The sequence below is a fragment of the Aythya marila genome, assembly GCF_965140915.1.
Source record: "Aythya marila genome assembly, chromosome: 1".
In the NCBI taxonomy this organism is placed as follows: domain Eukaryota; kingdom Metazoa; phylum Chordata; class Aves; order Anseriformes; family Anatidae; genus Aythya; species Aythya marila.
Genome location: NC_139042.1, coordinates 192,814,833 through 192,838,165, shown reverse-complemented (window position 1 = coordinate 192,838,165; position 23,333 = coordinate 192,814,833). Strand labels below are relative to the sequence as shown.

Sequence of the window (23,333 nt, the reverse complement as noted above, 5' to 3'; positions counted from 1 at the left end):
CAAGGACTGAAATAGCTCAGCTGAGAACCTCTAAGTGCAGCTGGCAGATCTTAATCCAACTTCCTAACAGGGTACCAGCAAAACACACTGCACCCCTGCATACAGCCTGCACCAGAAGAGTCACTCAACAGAGCTAGAGATATTTCACACTTCTTTGTACCCACAAAGAACATTTCAGTACAATGCTCAAAACAAGGCAGCACAAATTTTAATATGGTATCTCCCATATCATACCTCTGGCAGCCTTAACTCTGCCCCTGAAATTTGACCCAGTCTGTCCCACTCCTGTTTATGGGTTATATGAAAAATCTGCACAAGACAATTGCTTACATTTTATCATTTCTCTACACAGATTTTTCAAAAGTATACTAAAGAAATCGACCTAACAGCAGGAGCAGAACATCAGTGAAGTCAACTACAGACTTCAAGTATTAGCAACAACCCTCTTAACTTGCATTTTTAGAGTCAAAACTGAAATACTTGGAGCCTTGGCATTTGGTCATGCTGCAAAATGTCATATTGAGTTTTAAATCAACACAATGTTGCTTTTAGGTTTGAGCAGGTATTATAGCCAGAGAAATAGCTCAACAATATGCACCCTTGAACTTTCATTTCCTAATTCCCTTCTGAAATGTGACGTGGCACTACTGCAGCAATCAGCAGGCAGTCTAACGTTATGTAAACAATTTCAAAAGCCTAATGGTTATAGAATAGATTGTTAGTTTGGAAGAATAAGAACTTGGCAGCTTTGCTAGGTAAGAACTACATAATATAAACAGGTTTCAGAAGCTGGTTGCTTCAGGTTAGCATTAGCAAATTTTTGCAAACAGCCTCTACACATCTAGCTGTCTTATTACCTCCAGGAAGAGCAGGCAACAAGGAGTCAACAGCAATCAGAAAAGAAATTTAAAGTCACCAAACCATTCTATAAACAAGCTGTGAAGTCATTCATTCCACTGTGGAAACTGAGAAGTTTCTTGTTTGCTAGGATACTAGGGACACAAACTGTTTCTCACCAAGCACTTCTTGTTCTTCCCCAAACTCGGAAAAAAAAAAAAAAAAAAAAAGTCCCCCCATACCTTTGCCTCTCACACACCAACCACACCGGGCAAGACCTAAGAAAAACCCTTAAAAACTCATATTCAGGAGGGAATGCCCATGAGACAGAATGACAAGATGGTGTTTTTCAGGCAAAATAGTCCAACTATGTTATGAATCTTGTATCACAGTCCACTGTGAAACCCAGAAGAGGTTTATAAGAATAATTATGTGCAAGTAATTACATGGATATGATTATCAACCTCTAATCATCTTAGAACTCCAGGTTGACAACCAGTGCTTAAGCGATCAGCCTTGAAGTCTTGCTTCAGAGATAGGCACTTCAGTGTGGTGTTTGGGTCATGTGAGGACTCCTTTTTTTGCCGTTAATGCCAACATTGTATCACAGTTCACCTTCAGACACCTAGGAACTGCTTTGATGAGTAGTTACATTTTTCACAAACCCTAACTTTGTTTTCAGGAGACACCCCTGGTGCCTTCTCCAGGCGCATACATGGCGTACGCCACCAAAGAACCCATCCCTGTGCAGTCCAGTTTCATTGAACTGAAACGCCACTTGTTCTTTGCCTTTTATTAAGTTCACTTAGGTTGACCAAATGAGCTTCCCTAAAGTAAACAGGTTTATAAAATATCAGGATGATTCTATCTTTAGGTGCTCAATAGAAACAAATACTTAGTTCAACTAGAAAACTTTAAAAATGACTTTAGATACAAAAGTGTAACAATTATACTGCGCAATACATCTTTATATATCACTAAGCCCATGAAATTGAAAAAAAAAAAGTTTTTTTTTGTTTTTTTTTTTTTTTTGCACCATCAAGAACAGCCACAAGTCCTGAACCTCCATTCTTTACGCATCCTTGATCAGAGTAAACTGAAACTTGGGAATGCTTGGGATTCAAAATACCCTGAGCACATACTAGTGCAACACCACAAAGCATACATAATCCGTCGGAAAAGGGGGAGGGGGGGGGGGGGACAGCGAGAATCGGATGGTGCTTTATTATACAAGCATGAAAGAAAAGTTCCTTTGGAAAATAACTTCTTGGGTGGACTTCTGGACCAGTGAGGTAGCCCGAAGGGGGAGAAGTGGAAGCGGAACTTGGTCCCCACGCGCGGAGCCTGCAAGAGGCCGGAGCCCCGCAGGCTGCCCCCGGTACGGGGGGGGGGGGGGGGGGGGGGGGGGGGAAGGGGAAAGGGGGTCGTGGTGGGGGTCCCGGCGCCCCGTCCCGAGTCCGAGCGAGCCGTAAAGTGCAGCAGAAGGACATGATCCAGACGAAAGCAATGTAAACAGGTGACTGATATCGGTCTCTTTGTCCGCGGCGGGGCAGAGCCGGGCGGCGGCCGCGGCCTCACGACGGCGCCACGGGCAGGCGGCGCACCCGCACCACGGGGGCCAGGTCCACGCCGAGGATCCGCTGCGCCCGCCGCAGCGCCGCCGCCAGGCTCCGCCGGCTCCACACGCTGCCCCGCACCCGGATGGTGGGGAAGGAGGTGAGGCGGGGGGTGGCCGCCTGCCAGATCTCCTCCAGCGACCGGCCGCCGAACGGCTCCCAAGCCGGCCCCTGCGCCGGGGCGCCCCGCTCGCTGTCCTCCTCCTCCTCCTCCTTCTCCTCCTTCTCGCCCGGCACCGCCGCCGCTTGGCGCTGCCACCCCCGTCCCCTCCTGCGTCGCCGCCGCCGCCGCCGGCGCTTGGCGCTGCCCCCCGCGGCCACGGCCCGGCGCTTGGCGGCGGCGGCGGCCGGGAGGCGCCGCTTGCCGGGGCGGCGGCGGGGCCGCTCGGAGGAGGGCGGCGGCGGGTCGGGGACGACGGCGCGGCAGGAGGCGTAGCCGTAGACGTCCTTGCTGCGGAGGATGACCGGGGAGAACTCGTGCTTGAGGCTGCAGAGGAAGTTCCAGAGCTCCGAGTCGGAGCTCATGAACTCGGTGGACTTGGGCATGAAGAGCTTCAGGGCGTCGCTCAGCGCCTTGGTGCCGGCGAAGGAGACCTGCGACCGCGAGTACACAACTTTCTCCGCCTCCCCTTGCAGCCCCCAAGCGGCCGCCGCCGCTCCGCCACTATCGGCTGCCGCCGCCGCTGCTGCCGCTGCTGCCCCCGCCGCCGCCTCCACCGCCACCTCCTCCCGGGCCCCCTCCGCGGCGCTCCCCGCTTCGTGGTTCATCCTCCCGGCTCCTCTCTCCAGCGCCGCCTGCTTCCGACTGCGGGTCATGGAGGCGGAGGGGCGAGGAAAAAAAAAAAAAGGGGGGGGGGAGCGCGAAGGAGGCGCGGGGAGGCGAAGAGGACGGGCGCCGCTCCGCCAGCCGGGCGCCCGCCCGCCGCTCCTCCGCCGCCGCCCGCCCGCCGGCTGGGAGCGCCGATCGATCGCGGCCGCCCGGCACAAAATGGCGCTTTAAAGTCCCAGGCGGGGACTGCGCCGCGGCCCGCCCTCCCTCCGCGCCCGGCGGTTGGCCCGTTTGAAACGCGTGGCGGCGGCCCCAAACGCCGCCCTCAGCCCGCTGCGAGCGGCCCTCGGGGGGCTCCGGGGGCTCCTCGATGAGGGGAGCGAGATGGAGACCCCCGGGGGGCTGGGGGGCTGCGGGGGGCTTCGTCCCCGAGGGCAGGACTCGCCCCCGGGGTGGTGGAGGGCTCCCGGGGCAGGGCGTGCCCTGAGGGGCAGCGCCGGGGCGCGGGCGGGTCCCTCATGTCGCCATGTGCTGCCATGTGCCCGGCTGGCGGCATCTTGCTTGCCTCAGGGGACAGCTCCCGGCAGCTTGGTGCTCGGAGGCTGTGTCACCCTGGTCACCATCGGCCAGCGGTGGTGACGGGGTCTGGCGGGCCTCGTGCGACCTCTGTGCTGTAAAGGCGAGGCGCTGCACACAAGGGGTAGAGGCTTCGAAGGGTGGGCTTGCCCCAGAGCTTGAGCAAAGGCTGAGTCAAACAACAGCATGGAATAGAATCCCATAGTTGAGTTGAAAAGGCCCTACGATGATCACCAAGTCAAGCAGCATGACCACTTCTGGGCTAAACAATAAATAAAGTAACTAAAGTTTCTAAAGTAACTAAACCAAATAAAGTGTATTGTTGGGGGCATTATCCAGCCGCCTTTTGAGCAATGACAGGCACAGGACATCAACCACCTCTTCAGGATGCCTGTTGCACTCTACAACCACCCTCAAAGTAAAGAACATCTTCCCAACATCCAGCCTGACCCAAAATGGGTGACCAGGCATGATACAATGAAGTCCGCCATGCAATGTTTGAGTACAACCATCCTGATCCTGCAGAAGGGCTTTTCAGCGTCAACACATTGGTCAGTAACTCAACAACAGCATCAAGACATTGAAATGTTCACAGCGTCATTGGGATTGGCTTCATATCCCAGCAAAGCAGTCCTGTAAGGAAGTCCAAAACAAATTAGTCTTTGCATTAGTTGAGCCCTTTATGAGCATCATCAGCTCAATGAGTACACACTGCCTTCTTGTCCTGCATAACACTGCCATGCTTGCAGCTTTATAGGACAACTTCGTCAGCTGCCATAAGTCCCCTTGTCCCTCTAGACCACGCTTTCCAATAATTTGGAGATTGCTGTCACAGGAAGAGTATCTTCTCAGGTTCTTGGATTGTTTCAGTTAAATCAAAGCTTTCCAGCACCCAGAACAGCAAAGTGTCAGCAAGACCTGAGATGGTTTAACCTTCCCTACAAACCCTACTTGGGGTTTGATTAGACTCCTAACTAATTACTTTCTCTCAGCGTCAGTACGGGCTGAGGAATAACATTATTTTTCTTCATATGTAGTCTTTGTTCTGTAATTAATCTTTCAGTTTAGAATGGGGAAATCTTTTATTCTCAACTCATCAAGAACCTAAATTGGAATGTCTAGGAAGCTACTCAAATAAGAGGCAGAAATTATGCATAAGAAATTATTTCTTACTGCCAGTGGAAATAAGTGAATTTTCTTCACAGTATAAATTGGTTTGTGTTCATGGGAAATTCAAGAATATTAATCCAAATAACCAATTAAAGTGAGTATTAACAAAACTGTTTTAAATCTTCATGGGGACAATCTCGAGGTTTAGCCATATTCCAAACCAGCTTTATAAATGATCTGTTTTTTCAAAAATGCTCTTTCCCCAAACAATGGTGTTAGTGCAGATTTTAATTGGATTCATTTCACAGCACACTTCAGAGCACAGTGATGCAGGCAGATTGCTCTACCTGAGGAAGGTATCCTATAACACAGAGGATAAGAACCCATAGCTGGAAGCCTTATTGCCAGGCATCTCTTGATCCAGCTGTGCTGCAGTTCATCACACTCTGGCACACGTGCCTGCTTCCAGCCATGGGGTAGCCAAGTCTCATTGCCAGCTGGACCACAGGAGCTGACCTGTGCTCATGTTCTCAGCGGTGGGAGCTTCCTCACCATCATATTCAGCAGCTCAGTTGATAAGTGGGTCCTCATTAAACTTCAGAAACCCAGTTGCTTATAATCATTGACCATGACCTTTTTTCTGAAATTACAAACATTTCTGGCATATGAGTTAAATGTCATTGCGGTGGAGGTGGGAACTTCTCAGCCAGCAGTAAAGGAGTCACTGTATCCACAAGGTAAAGGACAGATTAGTACATTTTTGTTTTAATCGGCATTTACAAATTATTTTGACTTTTTTGCTTCCAGCATGGATGACACCATTGTACAGCATAGACTGTAATCTCAGCTTTACAACTTCATTGTAGTTTTCTGCAGTGTAACATTCTCCTTTTAATACCTTACGAAGTCATCTTGGGAAAATCCATGGTAATTGGCTCTTTCAGTAATTTACAATAGCCCAGTAGAGTAATAATGATGATAATAAAATTAATAATGCTTTGGAAGTACATCTTCATTTCAATCATACCACTTCCTATAAGCATTAATTATCACTCACAGCACTCCTGAGTTATGTAAGTAAATATTGCCTTTCGATACCAGATGAATAGAATGAAGAAGTGGATTAAAATGACTTGACTAAGGTGTATGGACACAATGACTTTATTTTCTGTAGATCTCCTTAATTTCTAACAATCTTTCTAAAAAATATAGTGAATGTCTGCACTGAAACAGAAGAAAAAAAAATATCTGGTAATCTTTGTTCCATTTATTAGAATTTCTTTATAGAATTCTAAAGAAAGGGAATGAAGTATTAATGACACACTACTGCATTGACATTGTATTTCTTAAATAATTCCTGCCTAGTACCAAACACTGCTGGTAAATATTAAATTGTTATCTGTACAGATGGTCACACTGAGTTTTGAGACATGCTCAATAGCCCTAATGTCCAGGATATTAAGTGACAGCACTTCTGTTGCTGGAGGTTTTCCTCTAGCAAACTCATTTTGTTCTACCTAGGTTAGCAAGGACAGTCTTTTACTGTCTGACACCCTTAAAAATAATCACCCTTTTTCATTATCTTTTCCTCTGCTGTTGAGAGGTTGCATTAACTAGCAGACTGCTTCAGTCACTTTGTTCCCTGAATGTCTTTAGCACACTTTCAGGAGACCTTGGGTGACACTGCAAGCATGACTCCACATATATTTGAAGCTAAGCTTCAAATGTTACCCAACAGTCATCAAGTTCCTTGGTCTGAGTTGTGCCCAGACAAGTACTGGCAAAATTCCTGATGTACTTGTAGTGAGAAGCAAAAGCAAATAATTTTCAATAATAGTCTTTCAATCAGTTATTCAGAAAATAGAGAGGGGGGGGGGGGGGGTCACTGTCTATATTTTTTAAGAAACTGCTAATGTAGTGGCAGTCAAAAAGGGAAATAAGATGTTAGGAAATGCTATGAAAGGAAATGAAAGAAAGCAAAATAGAAACAGCATTCTGCTGAATATGTCCATTGTGCCTCCACAGATCTTGGATACCATGCATTTCTAGTCCTACCGTCTCTAAAAGGATATAGTAATGATACAAAGAATGGTGACTAGGATAAGCAGGAATTTGGAACACCTTCTGTATGAAGAGAGATTAAATAAGCTGAGGCTCTTCAGTTTGAAAAACAGATGGCTGAGGAGGAATATGTTAACGGTTTATAAAACTGTGATGGTACAAAGAAGGCAGATAGGAAATGATTATGTCTTAGTTTTCATAACCGAGAATGAAAGGGGAGCACATGAAGTTATGGAGCAAGAATTTTTAAATGACCTAAAATAAGTACTTTTTTTCAGATGACTTACAATTCCTCCGTGGAGTTCATTTTTCCAGCAAATTTTTGAGTGCCAACATGGAAACATGTGCCCCCATACTGAACGTAAAGATGAGAAGGGGTTGCAGACATTACAGAGTTCACCATTTGAAGTGGTGAACATGAGTGGAAGAACATATTATAGAACTGCAAAGCTATGAAGCATTCGTAGAGAAAAGGGTACAGAGGTTACAGAGCCCATCAACAGCTAGGGCAGAAACCCAGCAAAGATGGAGCCTGAGGTAAAGTGTAATTCCGCTGGTTCTGATTATTGCATCTTCATTTTTCCTTTTTCTTCATAGCCTCAGTAAAGACTCTTTCAAAATAGTGACTGATTATATGCAGAGGGGAAGAAAGGATTTTTTTTTTTTTAAATAAGCATTTTATTTTAATAGCATTCTTTGGCAATAATGTTTGGAAGAGGAAAAAATGTCAAACATATTTTAGCAGAAGACTTTGATACATTCAAAAAACCCCTCGAGCAATAGTAAACACAAAAATGCACAAAGAAGCATGCTCTGTGATACAGAAAGCTCTCCTAGAAGATATTTCAGCAGATGCCGTTTAACATTTGTTTCCGCATTCTGGAAAGTAATCTGTATGTGGTGCACGTAACCATATGAACCGTGTGTCACATATCATTGTCCTGCTATTAACGAATGCTGATAATAGCGGTACTGGTGGTCACTGCAGTCTTGAGGGTCAGTAATGCTCTCTTAGTCTAAAATGTTATAAAGTTTGTGATTTATATATCCAAAGTGAAAACTTTTCTTGCTAATCCTGTTTTTATTCCATCTTTATATATATATATATTTCTTATTCCCTTCAGTCCAACTTAGCCATCTGCTTAATCAATCATGTTGGCTTTGTGTGTATTCCCAAATCTGCTGTCTTTTCTATGTCTAAAGTGATTCACCTGATGTTAGCTTTATAATAGACAAGGTAGCAGTTCTTAAACCACGGTGCCGTGTGTGGAAAGCCAATGCCAACTGAGAGACATCATGGTAGCTGCACTGTATTGCCTTCACCGATTAAGCTGGTAGGCTGGGAAATGAAATGGGGGAAGCAGTGTAGATATAGTGTGCAGCTTTTGGAAATTGTGTATGCTAGATCAGGACGGGGAAAAAAAATAAAAATATTTTTTCTAGAATAAATGTTTCCATAAATGAGATTATTTAAGACTATGTATTTCACTATTCCTCTTTCTGTTCCCACTCATTTTATTCTAGGACAACTTCCAGATGGAGCTTCAGAGGGAGGATGCAGCTGTGCAGGTCGCAGGCTGCAGGGAGTGCCTGGGGCCTCTCACTGAGGCTAGGACAGCAGGAGGTGGTCTTTTAGCCCACAGGAGATGTTCCACTGTTCCACGGGTAAAGGAGCTGTCAAAGCATGTCAGCTGACTGCACAGCAATGTAAGAAATAAAGGTCTTTGCTGTAAGGGTGATTGCACATTAGACCAGGTAGCCCAGAGAAGTTGCAGACTCTCTGTCCTTAGAGATGTTCAGAACCCAGCTGGCCACAGTCCTGACCCTGCTTTGAACAGTGGGGTTGGATTAGATGATCTCCAGAGTTCCCTGCAATTCTCCAGTTTTTGAGAAAAGGTAGACCTTTTTTTTTTTTTTATGTTATTCTCTTTATTATTATTATTATTACTTTATTCTCTTTACTGATAGTAAAATGTATCCTGGAACATCCATCTTATTCTATGTCTTCAGTTACATTCTGTCTAAAGCATGGTCCTTCTGTATATCCTTCAAGTCATAATCCTCATTTATAAAATTAAAAATGCTCTGCGGTATTTTCCCAAACTGGTGTGTTTTCAGTCTTGAAATGTACGTTAATAATGGTGTAAAATTATTAGATGGTGGATCCGTCTGGTGTTACTTACTCAGTCTAATTCCAGCTTCCAAATTCCACTTCCAAATAAGAAGTATTTTGCTCTAGAACATGGCTCTCACGCATTGTAGACCTCGTAATTTTATATCAGTCACACTGTGTTCCCTGAGCCACTCTATTTAAAGTCCTGAGACTGTTAAATCCAATGTGAATTGCACTTCCTTGTCTCAAAGTAGACAATTTTTAAAGTCTATGAAGAATTAATTAATAACCTTATTATTTAAATGTTATTTCTTGATGCCAAGTGTTAGTGAACACGTCACTTTAAGAATTCTTTTCATGATTTTTTTGTGTGCTTCCCCTTTACCAGATTGGCGCTTTACCGGATTATCTGACAGCACAAATTCAGCCCAGAACAGTGCGAGCACACAATTGATTTTTTTTTTGTTGAACTTGCCACCGGATACAATGCAATGTTTATATTGGATTTATGTTTTATGCTGGCCTAGGGAGGACATGCTACGTGATCCAGCATAAAGCCCATGGAGAGAAAGTTACCCTTCAGACTGCTTGGAATGAAATAAGTGAGGGAATCCACACTGGCTTAGCAATTTATGCCACACGGTCGTGGTGTTATTAAATGGGTAGTTAGAGCAGCTTTACTCTGTCACTGAACCACGACATAGGCAGGCTCCCTCTTCGTCGTCCTCTTTGCCCACACGAATCCTGCCGCTCTCACTGCCGCCGTGTTTGTTTTACAGAAGGTGGTAGGAACCCATCCTGTTTCGGGTCTTTCATGGCACTTCCACGGGAATGAGGAGTGAGAGCTTCAAACGCCTAGGTAGAAAAGGGGCTTGATCTCCCTGTTTCAGTGAATGTGCTGTAAGCACTCAATTAGTATGTAGATGTCGGTTGTTAGCATCAACACCTCCTTTTGAATTTCTCTTTTGTGCTCGGAGTTAGGCATGGGCTTCAAAAGCCTGGAAGGCTTATCTCCACACCCCCCAGCTCCTCCTGCTGAGGGACCTCTACCCCCGCGGCGAGGTGGCAAAAGGAGCTGGGTGCCTCTGGAGTGCAGCACTGCCAGCATGCATACAGACCTGAGCCAGAGCTAGCAACCCGGGTAGGCACTGCCAGCATCCATACAGACCTGAGCCACAGCCAGGATACCCGGCTGAAAGGGAGGCGCCCCCTCGCTCCAGGAGTGTTTCCCAAATTAAGATCCTTCCCTGGCTTGAAGCCTGCCAGAAGTGTGCCCGTGTTATTTTTAGTTGCACTATTTTCTACTCATTGCGCTTCCAGTTCCAAAAGCCCGAGCTGTGATTTATATCCATTTCCCACGATATTCTAATAATTTGCAGTTCACTAACACTCGGTTGACACCATGCCTTATAACCTATTTAAAAATATTGTGAATTCGCCTCAGCACAAAATAAATATCTAAACTGGATGTTTGGAACACATTAATTATTTTGACTAATTTCGAGAATATTGATATAAAATTTGGAACCTTAAAGACTATCTTGAGAACGGGTAGATCTAAAAAGATTGTACATGTTAAAATGAAAGAAAAGATATTCCGTAGCTGTAGATAATCTTAATTTCATTACAGATATAATGACTGATGCTAGCTGAGGTCTTGGCTGTCTATATGATCTGAATTATTGTAAAGTCTCAAAAAAAAACCAAACACTGATATTCAGGGCAGGCTCATCCTCAGCGAACTTCAATGGCTCCAGGTGGATGACTGGCTCATTTACAAGTAATTGAAAATGGTCTTTCAGAAATGCAGTAAATTACTTAAGAAACAAAGACCAAAGTCTTTAATCTCAGGTCTGTACAGATGGATTGGACATAGTGTAACAGAGAAATATTACATTTAGTCTAAACATTACATATTACATGCACTAGAACTATTTTTCCTTTCATAGTTCTTGAGTTCTCCTGTCCTTCTCTAGCTTCTTTGTGATCCAAATTCTTCCTGATTGTCCCTCCCAGACTGAAAGCTGAATCACTGAAATTCCTGCTCATTTGCTTCCTGCCAAAACAAGCCAGCATTTCCAAAAGCAGCGCTTCCTTCCAGTGACTAATATATTACTACACGTTTGCTTTGCTTGGTGTGTGACTTGTTTAGTCCCACAATGGTTATAGAACTGAACAATTTACTTACAGAATGATTATGGTGATATTCAGTTCTTGATATGTACATGTCATGTACACAGTAATAGCAAAGGAAAAATAAACCAGGAAAGAAACAATAGAGAAAACTGAAAAGCTGAGACTCTAAGACTACTGTAAAAATTGTCAGTCATGAAGAATTGAATCACTGCTGATCTTGCCAAGGACAATCTGTATTTGTATGAAATTTGGTTAAAAAAAAATAATAAATAAACATTCTATCTTAACAAAGTAGAGAGCTACACAATGGCCTTCCCTGCTGGCAGGAATTTCCTAGCAGAAAGCTCTTGTGCTAGGAGAGGTTGGAACACAGGAAGATGGAGAGTTGGCCAATGATAGAAAAGTGGAAGGATTAGAAAGGGATTCGCAAATAAGTAGAGAAATAGGGGTAAATTGCTGGGGCAGAACTGGCTCACCTGATGGTGAAATAAATTGGACATTTTAAATTGCTAAACTGTCTGTTGTAAGCTAGTTGTCAGGGGGGATTTGCACATTTCATTCATTTATCTGACTGATTTTATGACTAGTTTAGATAGTTAATCTCTAGCAGTCCTGACTATAGTGAAATTAACTCTACCATGGGTGTAAATATGCTTTCAGTCAAGACTGATTGCTTCCTTTGGCCAACCTCTTCTTTAAATTAACCTCCATCAGTTATGTGATGCTCACAGTAGATGTGGAGAGATCTGTGTCAAAAAGAAATTGGTTATTGCCAAACCAGTTCAGCTCCTGTGCAGCCTTCTCCAATCCCTCCCCATGGACTACCTTCTAGTACATCAGCTTTCCTTACCAGTTCATATTTTCCTTCACATCCCTAGCTATTTCCACTTTCAATAACATCTCCATGTTCTGATCCAGAGATGCACTATTCAGTCATGGCCAGTAAAAAGGCATTATTTTCAGTATGGCATGTGCTTGGGCTGACATTAAAGATGAATGAACCTAGAAAAGCTAGGTAAAAGTTTTCACTGGAAAGTTGTTTGGATATACAGCTCCTGGTATAGACAAAGACTACTTGGCTCATCCATGTTCGACTTCCAACTCTACCTTACTCATTGTTGCTTTTCAGCTGAGTTCTCTCAAACTCTGGCAAGCACAGTGCAGGATTCCATTCGTATAGCTCACTGGCACCAACAGAACTACTCTGAAATTACTGAGGCCTGCAGCAAGAGAAGATATTTTTGAAAAATTTAAAAATATCTTCAGGACAAAACCCCTTTCCTGCCAAGCTTAGCTGACATCAAAATACACTTCACCATGTCTAATGCTTCATAAATTCAAAATGCAGAATTTTAGAAGACAACACCAAGGGAATGTGAGCCACGAGCTGCAGGTGGCAGGAGCAGCACCTCACCAACAAGGCATCAGGAAGCTGAGTTAGTGAGTCCAGACCAGGAACAAGCCTGGAGACAATGATGAGAGTCTTCCTTAAGCCATTTGTTCACCTGGGAAAGTCTGTCTTAATGAGGTCTGAGGGGAAGGCTGGAAGTCAAGTCAGTGTGTCCAGGTCAGAACTGAGGAGGCACGAGACCAAGTGCCTACAGCTGCTGCACAGCTGCGATGTAGCTCAAGCAGGGCCAGGAGAAAGAACATCAACTCCAAAGTGGCTCCCAAGGGAAGGAGGGAAAGGCCCAGTCCTTTAATTTCATTCACAACAGCTCTTACCAGCGAAGAAGCAGAGCCCAACTCAGCCAGATAAACTCTTAGGAGCTGGGGGAGGCACTGAGGGCTCTGACAAATGACTCCATTGGGATAGAATGAAGATCTGTGGTAGTTGCCAGCTGCAGAAAACAACTGGTTTCACCCAATTCTTTTTGTTCTGTAGGTCAGGCACAGTTGCTGACCAAGAGCTCTGCTCCCAGCTGCCTTGATGTTTTCTTCTCTCCTAACAAAAAAAAAAAAAGAGAGGTAGAAACACAGCGAAGAACAAGTGGCTGCAGCTCCCAGTGTCACCACCACCAGTGTCAACAGTGAGGGAACTGCTACCGCTGACACCACCACCTTCTGAAGTTTCATCTCCCGTTATGTTTGCGAAGAGCCAAGCACCCTGTGGTATCGCTACACACAGTGCCTTAGTACAGCACAACCCACAAATGGTCACCTGAAGGAATGGTTTCCACCATTCCCAATTTTCCTCTGTGGTCCCAAGGGGCTGTCTCCTTTTTTTTTTTTTTTTTTAAGTGTATCCCCACCCTTCTGAGCTGATGCTTCTCCCTCCCATCTACCTATTGCCTCCTTTTTTTATTACAAGCATCCACGTTAGGTGGAGTGCTGCTGCTCTGAAGCAACCAAGAGGCCACAGAGAAACAAAAGCAAACCTGCTGGAGGCAAGACCACAGAAGCTAAGCTCACCCCAGCATCCTGCCTCTAGCACAGAGCTCCCCCATCCTTACCCTCACCTCTAACCACAAACTACTTTCAGTTTGGGAATTCCTGAAAGCTTTGGTGAAGTTCTTGGCCATGATTGTGCTCAGACTTCCTGTAAGCCACATGAATTTTTAGCATTCACAACATCAGCTGGCCAGGAGCTCTGGAGGCCTGCTATGCAACAAACACATTCTGGAAACCAGCAGGTGGGGTTTAAATTACTCTGGAAAGAATTGCAAGAAGGAGAACATAGAGAGTTTTAAGTAGAAGTGCTGAAAGGCTAAGAACAGCAGTCCAGAAGGACCTAATTTCATGAAGAAATCGATGCATTATTAGTGCCACAGACTCAAGACCTGAATGCATCCAGTGCACAGGGCCACAGGCATTATAGAAAGGAGGAGATCAAGAGTGAAACTCAATAGGTTGCAGTGGGTTAACCAGAAACTTGTGGTTCAATCATTCCACGTTGGAAGGAATGTTTGTAGCTGCTCTTGGCAAAAAACATTCTTCCAAGCTTCACAAACATTGTAGAAAAGATGTGATAGCTCTAAAAGTCTTCGGTCTTCCTTACACTGCAGTTGCAACAGCTTGGAAATTACCATTGGCAGTAATTTCCGCTAGGCAGCAATATACACTGCTATCATCGCTTTGCTAAGTATGTGTTTGCATAGATGCAAGCAAAGTTCCTGAAATAAGATTAATCATAGCCAGCCAGTGAGGAGAAGACCATTTCTGTGCCTGTGTGTGAATTCTTTGGTTTTGCTGGAGCACTGGACTGTGTGCTGAGCATGCCCCTTCCCTAGAATCTATTATCACAAGTCTTTGGATGAGATTTAGCAAGCTGTGGATCCATCATCCTGCTCTCTCCAAGGGGCAAATAAGTCCTGGTGATACACTATTTAAGAAAACAAGCATTATTAGTAAAAGAAACAAGAATAAAGTAAAGAACAATATAAAATATCAATGTGATGATAAATTATCGTCACCCCTTTGAACACAATATACAGTCCTTATCTATAGCTTTGGTGTAGCAGAAGTAGGAAAGTTGTGAGGAAGAAATTTGATGGGTGAAGAAGCAACAGGGTAGTTTCTGTGTAAGAAATGAGTGCTTGGACTTTTTGCCTATGAAAAATAGGTTTATGGCAGAAATATGAAATGTGCATGGGAAAGACAAATGGGGAATGGTCATGCACTGTTGCTCACAATTCGAGACCTAGAAGGCATAAAATCAAATTGTCAGGTGGCAAACCAAAGGGACAGTTTGCTATGCAGTGCACAGTTAAGCTGTAGAATCGATTGCAAGATGCCATGGGTTTCAGAAGCTGACATGATTCAGAGTACAATTAGACAAATTCCTGGCTGAAAATAATCTACCAAGCACTATTAAATGAAGTCATACCACAGGATCTTGGTTTGGATGTGCTAGTGAGAAGCCTGGTTGTGTTCCCAGGATCATGCCCAGAGAACAGCCTGAAGATGCCAGTCCTCCTCCAGGTACATATGTGGTAGTTGGTCTATTGATGATGATGAAGATAATAATTAACACTACAGGGTTCTGAAGTGTTAGTTCTGAAGGATACTGCAACAGGAGGGGCCTAATTTGAGGCAGGAAGCATGGCAGAGACAGGGGCCCAGGGTTCCCTTCTAGCATGTGAAAACTAAGCCAGGGAAAAGCCCATAAGGAAACTTGTGATTTTTGTTCACAAGCTTTGCACTTGATTTAAAAAGGAAAAAATGCTGGTAGAAGGCGTCTGTCATGATTGCTGTAATCATAAGCAGACCTCAAAGACTACAATTATAATAAATAAAAAAGAAAAAATAATAAAAGAAAAATAAATTATCACCATAACCAATTTTAACTGGAAATATGTTAATACAAGGCAGTAGTTACTGGACGAAGTAGTTTAACAAGAAGAAATAGAAACACAGAAAGCTGATAAAAATATCTTCTGGTCTTGTCCTAATACAGAAACCAAAGAGAGGTAGTTGCACACTTCATTTAGGCATCTAACATCAATGCTGAAATGCCCATGGAAAATGCCTAACTATTCAATTAAAGGTTAAAAAAAAAAAAAAAAAAAAAAAAAAGCGTGGCCTTCCAGTTCCAGTTGTTTTGAATGTATGTGTTTAAAACAGACTAAAGTAGGTGGTGTGCATGCCCCAGGATGGCATTCTTCTTTTTCTAGGCACTGACATACAATGTCATACAGCTCTTCCATTGTCCAAGCATTAGATGTACTCAGATGATACAAGAGAATTCTTCTGGATCCACTGCAAGCAGGAAAAAGAAGAAAAGTCCAGAGATGATACAGTGAGCACCCTTTGCCCAAGATAAATGGACATCAGGATCACCATGAAGCAAAGAGGGAACAGGACAGATACTGCTGCCACTTTCCCAAAGACTTTTGACAGAATGGGGGCCAAGCAGTGCTGGTGCTGCACAGACACTTGCTCTGGATACTTGTGGGAAACACTCCCTCTTGCCGCTGTTGTACCAGCAACCTCCATTCCTTGCCCACACTGTTACTTGCTGTGGTCAGCATGGCCACAGGAAAATCCTGGAAATGCGCATCCTGGGAGCCAGGGCAGGCCGGAGTGTCCTGGGCTTTGTACAGCAAACCTCCCTCCACTCAGCGTTGCTCCAAAACTAAGGCCACCCTTCAGATGCTGCGCTTCAGTTAATGCCAAGGTGTTGCAGTCCAGTTTTGAATTCAGCATACGCACCTGTAGCTAGCTGTTTGCTGCTGCCTGCCTGCCTCCCTACAAAGATTCCACTAATATCAAGGTTATTTTATTAACACGGAGTTTGTTAATGGGTGGATTTGGTTGTGCGATACATCGCTGAATGAGCTTGCAAAAGCACACAAGACAGTGAAACGAAGCCATAAATAGCAAACTGTCTTAAAGTTTCATAAAGTGATCGCCAGACAAACACAGTTGACTGAGAATGGATAGGAATATGCCCTGCTTCACTGCATGGCACTGCGCTCCTCCCCTGCAGTCTGAAATGTCCTCACCTGACTTCTTACCAGTCGTCACTGCATGGCTATGAGCAGGAGACCTTCCCTGCTGTGTCACCATCTCTGCCCAGCCCAAATGAGTCATTTGCCTTCTAGCTGCCTGTTGTACATCACTAATGCTGTAACCTCACCTCTGTGCATTAATTTCCTCCTTCTTAAAGGTCTTTGGAGGTCACTGCATGAAGCAGCAATACAAATGACGTCGTTTTCACCAGTTTTGTGGGCAGAACGATCCTGCCTTTGGCCCATCCATACCCTGTCCTGTCACTGCAGAGCAGCAGAGGATGGTAAGACTCATTCCCACACACCAGGCAGCTCCTCTGCCTTTGCTGCCCCGTGACTGGCAGGAATGGAGGTTGGAACACATGAATACTCCATGTGGAGGGTCTTTGGCTGAACACGTCATCAAGCTACACCCACTCCAAGCAGATCAAGTCAAAGGGCACATATTTTCTTTTTCTAGATGGAAACAACCAGCATCTCTCCTCTCCCCTCTCTTCCTTTTCTCTAGGAAAAACAAAACAAGCAACAAAAACAAACAGTCAAACCCCAAACAACAATAAAACAACATTGACAGTAGGATTTTCTCCAGCCTAAGACCACAGAGTGCCCCTCCCAGCAGTCCCTTGCACTGAGACTCCTGGGGACTTCCAGCGCTTCCTGTTGGAAACAAGCTGTCTTGCCCTCACCAGAGCTGGCAATTGTTTTGGTTTTTGTTTTGTTCTTTTTGTTGGTAGGGTTTTTTTTTTCCTAATCGGTGAAAGACTGAGACCCCCTGCCACTTAGCAAACATGGTCCCTCGCCTATGGCCAGAAAGGCTGAGGACAGCAGGGCAGGAAGGGGAGTGCCACTGCCAGCTCCCAAGGGACAATTCATGCTTCTCTCCACCCCTACTGACTTCCTGGAAAACTTTTACATCCAAGGTGGCTTTTTTTTTTGAGTTATGGGATTATTCTAAATTCAATTACAATTTATTAATGGAAGTCTAGGGTTTTTAATTTCAACTTCAAGCTAAAAGTTTCCTAAAACATTCCATTCACTCAAGAAAAGCCCTGTTTTGAAATCGAATAACATCGCTGACTGCGTACCATTCAACTTCATACTGATCTCCAAGAACGGTGACTTTTCCTTTTTAAATATTAATTTTGATAAGTCACCCTCCATTCTATTTATATTCTTTTCTTTTTTGTTTGTTTGTTTGTTTGTATGTTTGTTTTTGTTTGTTTGCTTGTATTTTGAATCAAGTATAACTTGACCCCATCTCACGTTACTGGGGGAATATTTATGTTCATAATCACGTGACTTCATTTACTAAAGCTGACAGTATTTTCTATCTTTTGCTGATATCTTGACCAGGATCTTTACATCTGAATATAATAATAACCTTGTCCCGTACTCTGCTTTTCTGCATCAGGGATAACTGTCAGCTTATGACTTTGAGCAGAAGCTGGCTCATTGTCCATCCATCCACCCCCAATCAGATCTGCTGGTGCTATGAAGGTGCAGAATTTCTCACCATCCTCTCCATATTCTGGCAGATAATATTCAGTATTCAGTTTAATAACTGGGATGTCAGTAGCTTTCATTTAAGAGTGTTCAAAGGTATAGGGTTTGAGGAAAAAGGTGAGTCTGGGATTTCAACACCTTTGAGTTGATGCCATGCATCACACATGGCAGGTTCTGTATTTCTAATACCACTCACACAGCTCTTCATGCTTGGGGTAGTTGTCTGATTTAGAAAACAGGAGAAATAAAGTATGTAAATTCCTCAAAGCCAGACAATGTACGACTGAGGCAAGGGAGATAATAGAGCTGATGGAAAAGAACAACAAAAGCAGAGGCAGCATTCATGCAAGGTACACACATAAGGTAGGGAAACATTCTGCAGAAAATGGAGTCAGGGAGATTCATGTTGCTGGGAGATGACAGCAGCCAGGAGGTCTGACACAGCACCAGCACCAGCAGCCACTGCGTCACATTCGTCAGTGCTGGTTTCAGACTGACCTCTTATGTGAGAGACCTATATAATAGCAGCCTTAAGATGTCAGCAGCCTCGCTGGTCTGTGTGGAGCCCCAGGACAGGTGAGCTCTGCCAGTAACCCCTAGCCATAACCCCTGGAAGAGGCAAGCTGGGAATCACAGAATGGGTTGGGTTGGACAGGACCTTAAAGATCATCCTGCCTTGGGCAGGGACACCTCCCACCAGATCAGGTTGCTCAAAGCCCCATCCAGCCTGGCCTTGAACATCTCCAGGGATGGGGCAGCCACGGCTTCTCCGGGCAGCCTGTGCCAGTGCCTCACCACCCTCATTGTAAAGAATTTATTTATTGTATCTAATCTAAATCTACTTTCTTTTAGTTTGAAGCCGTTACCACTTGTCCTATCACTACATGCCCTTGTAAAAAGTCTCTAAGCCTCTCTCCATCCTTCTTTGAGTATTGAAAGACCACAATAAAGTCTCCCTGGACTCTTCTCCAGGCTGAACAACCCCAGCTCTCTTCAGCCTGGCTTCACAGGAGAGGTGCTCCAGCCCTGAACTTGTTCTCTTGTCTGAACAAGAGAGAAGTCGCTCTTGTGCCCGTTCTGTTCCTCTCTGTCAACTGTGTCCAGAACTGCTTTGGGTGCTTATGTGACTACGTGGTGACTCGGTGCGATATGCACGCTCTGCCAATGCTCATTGCAGATGATACACATAATTGTAGCACAGATGCGCTAAAATCATTTTGCCAACTTTCCTCCATAACCACACGAATATTTTGCATTTCCACACCCTAAGGACCTTTAAGTCCTTCAGACATTAACCAACAAAAACCTGCAGGACACCTTCAGAGACCAACATTTCTTCCCATGCCCCCAGTGAAGCGACGGCGACGGGCGCGTCAAAGGAGAAGCCAAAGACCTCCCATGGAATGAGATGGGGACTTTGTGGCGGGGCTTCGAAGAAAACCCCAGCCAGACTCTCCTCACTCTTCGCCTTCCCGTTTTATTTCTCAGGAAAACGAGCACCGAGCGGGACGAGGGCACGCCACAAGGGGCATCGCCGCCATGGCGCCTGCCCGCTGCTTCGCCCGCTGGCCCGCCAGGTGTCACCACAGCACAACGCTCGCCTCCCGCCCGGCCCCGTGACGCAACACCGGCACAGCCAGGGCTGCTGATGGCGTCACACCCGCGGCTGTGACGCAAGAGGCACAGCGAGCGGGGACATGGCGGGGGGGGGGCTGGCTCCCGTCAGGGGAGCGGCCTCCATGCGGGAGCTGCAGGGAAAGGCCGTCGGTGCTGTTAGCTATGGGGCTAGGTGCTCGCCACACAGCCACCCTCTGCGCTGCCAGGGGTGAAGGGGCACGTCACGTCGTCTGACAGGACAGCAGTGCAAAAAGCCTATGCCCTAGGGAGCTAATTTAATTTACTTTTGTGGCCAAGAGTGCTACCAAAATGCCTGCGCTCATGACAGCTAAACAGAAACTCCTGGCCTAGTCACACTATGGACTCCTCCGCAGTCAGCATGGATAGACAAACAAAACACCTCCAAAGACATTAAACATTCTCCATGGGCTAAATCCAGGCTTGTGTTCAATTTCCTGGCAAGTACCAGGGCCAGAAATGGCACACGTGTGTCCCCCAGCACATCAAACACAAGCCCTTCCCTCCCCCTGCCTGCAGGACCTGTGGCAGATACGCTTATCTCAGAAATCCACAGTTTCAACGTACATAATTTGTTTAAACAGGATTATCAGACTAAGATTCAAACAGCTTTTATTTCCCCCCCAATCACTAGTGAAGAGAATCCTTGCTTTTTGTATTCCTTCTTTCATGGAATTAAGGCTGGATAATGGGGTAGTGCCAAGTCCCTTTGAAATGACTGCCAACACAATACTGCCACTGTCACACATGCACCATGTGCGCACAAAAACAGACTATTTATTTATTTATTTTCTGTGCATCGACTATGAATTACTTAAACAATGTTCTTGTTAGTTAAGGACAGCTTGTAGAGTCCAGTGGCCTTCATAACATTTTGTCTGCCATAGGTTTCAGACAGGTTAGTTTGTGGTACTCATCTGACAATTAGAGCAGCAGAGACATTTTGTAAGCTAAATCTGGGATTTCAGATCAACCAGCTTCTGACATGCCTTCTTTCATAGCAGATGGACACAGCCCTGAGCGTCTTGTTGCTAGATCTAAGTGCCACTCAGAGACTTAAACAAGCTCAGCAAACCCTGTTCTTTACTTTGCAGCAAACACAAGCATCTCATGTATTGAGCACACCACAGGCCATGGTCTTCTGGGCTGCTCCTCCTCATTAAGACTCTCCTGGATCCACACCCTCAATTCCTAAACTCCCGTAAAAGCCTTTTCAAAGATCCCTTTCATCTGCAGACACTATGACATCTATTACTTGAAACAAAGGCAAAAATAAAGATGAACCAAAGTGTGGTTGCCATTTCCAGAGCTCAGCCTGTCAAGATACAGGTCATTAGACACTTCTGGGGTTTGCTTTCTGAGGTGCTGAAAGCCTGAGAGTCCCCATCTTCTGTGCAGGCACTGACATTCAAGAGATCACACAGTGCTGTGCCAGCAGATCTCCCTTCCTCAGGGCAGCTCCACGGTACTGATCCCAATTCTCACCATCCTTATCAAGGACATGCTTCCCACCACATCTGCAGTGCAATCCCAGAACTTCTGTGTCTAGGACCAACTCAGCTAAGTGAGCTTCTGTGGCCCATCAGGGGAATAGCCTCTTCTCAAGAGATTATCAAAATATAGCCCTCAAAGTCACTCATTCATTCAGGGTTCATCCACTCGGGTTATTCATTAAGTTTGTTCATTAGGTTCATCCCTAATACCAATCACTCCTCAATGAAGGAAGGTCATTCCTGGTGGAATGGCCTTCCCTAGATGGAAGCATCCTCCTTCAGGCATAGCAGAGATTCACCTTCCACCCATCTACTTTCTTCTTTTTAACGGAATCCAAGAAGAGTCCAAGGACTATCTGGAGTATTTTAGATCATCTGAGACCATTGAAGGAGCGCCCGTGTGTATCTTCCCATGTGTACCTCATATATATATCTTTATTGTCCACCTACCTGACGCTTTTGGGGTACTGAGGTATACTGTGGAAACACTGCAGCATCTTGTCTGTCTAGTGTTCAGTCACCTCTTCAACATGGAAAATTATATCATCTCAGCCAAAGCATTTTGTTATTGGAGGTACACAGGAAGAATACTGGGAAAGAGCATCAGCTTCACAGGGAAGAACAATTGCTTCCTGCTGGGATGAAACACAAGGCTCCTGTATGTCTGTCTCATTATGTGAATTTAGGAGGACTTCCTGTAGCTTTTGAAATGCATCAGAGAGACTCTGAACGTTGTTCAGGAGATGAATATTGTGGGCTATGTCTCTTCAGTAGTTGATAGACAACCAGATGAACTACCGTGAAGAGATCCAACTCCATGCCCTTCCTCTTTATAGCCACAGAGCTGCACACAGGCAAGCTGGCCTGACAAAGCCTGGAGGTACACTAGTCTGAATAATGTACTTGGGATCATCGTGTCCTGCATGCTCTGGAAAGCATGTTCTGGCCACCTGCTAAATTTTAAGGGCAAAAAATAAAAGACAGTAAAAATTTGTATCACACACCTAACTAGTGAATACATGATGTGGTGTGGCTGCAGCTGAGCCATGGAGCAGAGACAGATAGTGTTACATTCCCCTTGTGTTTAGGGGTGCAGAACTGCAGTTCAAAGGAGAATAGGGCACAGTTGTCTTTCCTGCAGAGCTGGGGCATAAGAAACATGTGATGTGAAGAACAGGCTCTGGCCAGGACTTTGATTACTGCCTTCCAAGATGGACCAGGACAGTCCCACACAAACTGTGCTGAGGTACCAAGTCCTCCCCCACTGAACAGCTCAGGCTTCATGCTGCAAAAAGGAAAAGACTAAAGAAGTTTCACAAAAGCATGCTGGAGAACCCTGCCTCTCAACTATAGGTAGGAAAGTATGGGACATGCATTTCATAGGTAATATATTTGTGATGGTAACTCGAGGAATCCTAAAATACACACGATGTCTGGCAGTATCAGCTGTTTTACTTGGGTGATGCTCCCATGTGTCTCTAGCCCTCGCAGACACACTCAGTGGATGACTGTCTATACAAGACAGATTGCCATGTGATGAAGTATGAATATGAACCCACAGCATAACACTGCCCTCTTTTGAGCATAAGGGTTGACCCTTCCCATCCTACTGGTTCTCCACTTTTTTACCTTTTCATTTCTATGAAGCACATATATAAAGTTCCAGGTCTGAATCTGGCGTTTTATTAACTTCAGTTGTGCTAGTCTGTCTGTCAAGACTTTGACTTGTCTGTAAAGAAAGAAGCTCTGTATTCCAGTGTGAGGCTAGGTATTTGTTTACCAAAGTACCTCACTGCGATGAGGTACTGTCTCCTGCATGTGGAGTGCTGCAGATGCAACCACAGCACCCAAACAGGATTCCCAGCCTCCTCATAAAAGAAACAGATCTGCCCACACACACGGGACTCAGCACTTTGGAACTAAATCCTCATCTCTGGTCTGGAATAACCCAAATGTGGTGATCTTCTGGGCAGTCTGCTAAGGCCATCTGCTAAGGCTTTTGGAGAAGGTTAAGGGTATGTTTCCAGAAAAGAT

The 23,333-nt window shown here is 45.1% G+C and overlaps 1 protein-coding gene across 1 annotated transcript; it reads right to left on the bottom strand.

The window, feature by feature from the left end:
• Positions 1-369: 369 nt before the first annotated feature.
• Positions 370-4,095, bottom strand: CCDC71L (coiled-coil domain containing 71 like). Its single transcript, XM_082775874.1, has one exon. It carries the CDS (start codon positions 3,267-3,269, stop codon positions 2,412-2,414), a length of 858 nt encoding a protein of 285 aa, XP_082632000.1. The 5' UTR covers positions 3,270-4,095; the 3' UTR covers positions 370-2,411.
• Between the last annotated feature and the right edge of the window lie 19,238 nt (positions 4,096-23,333).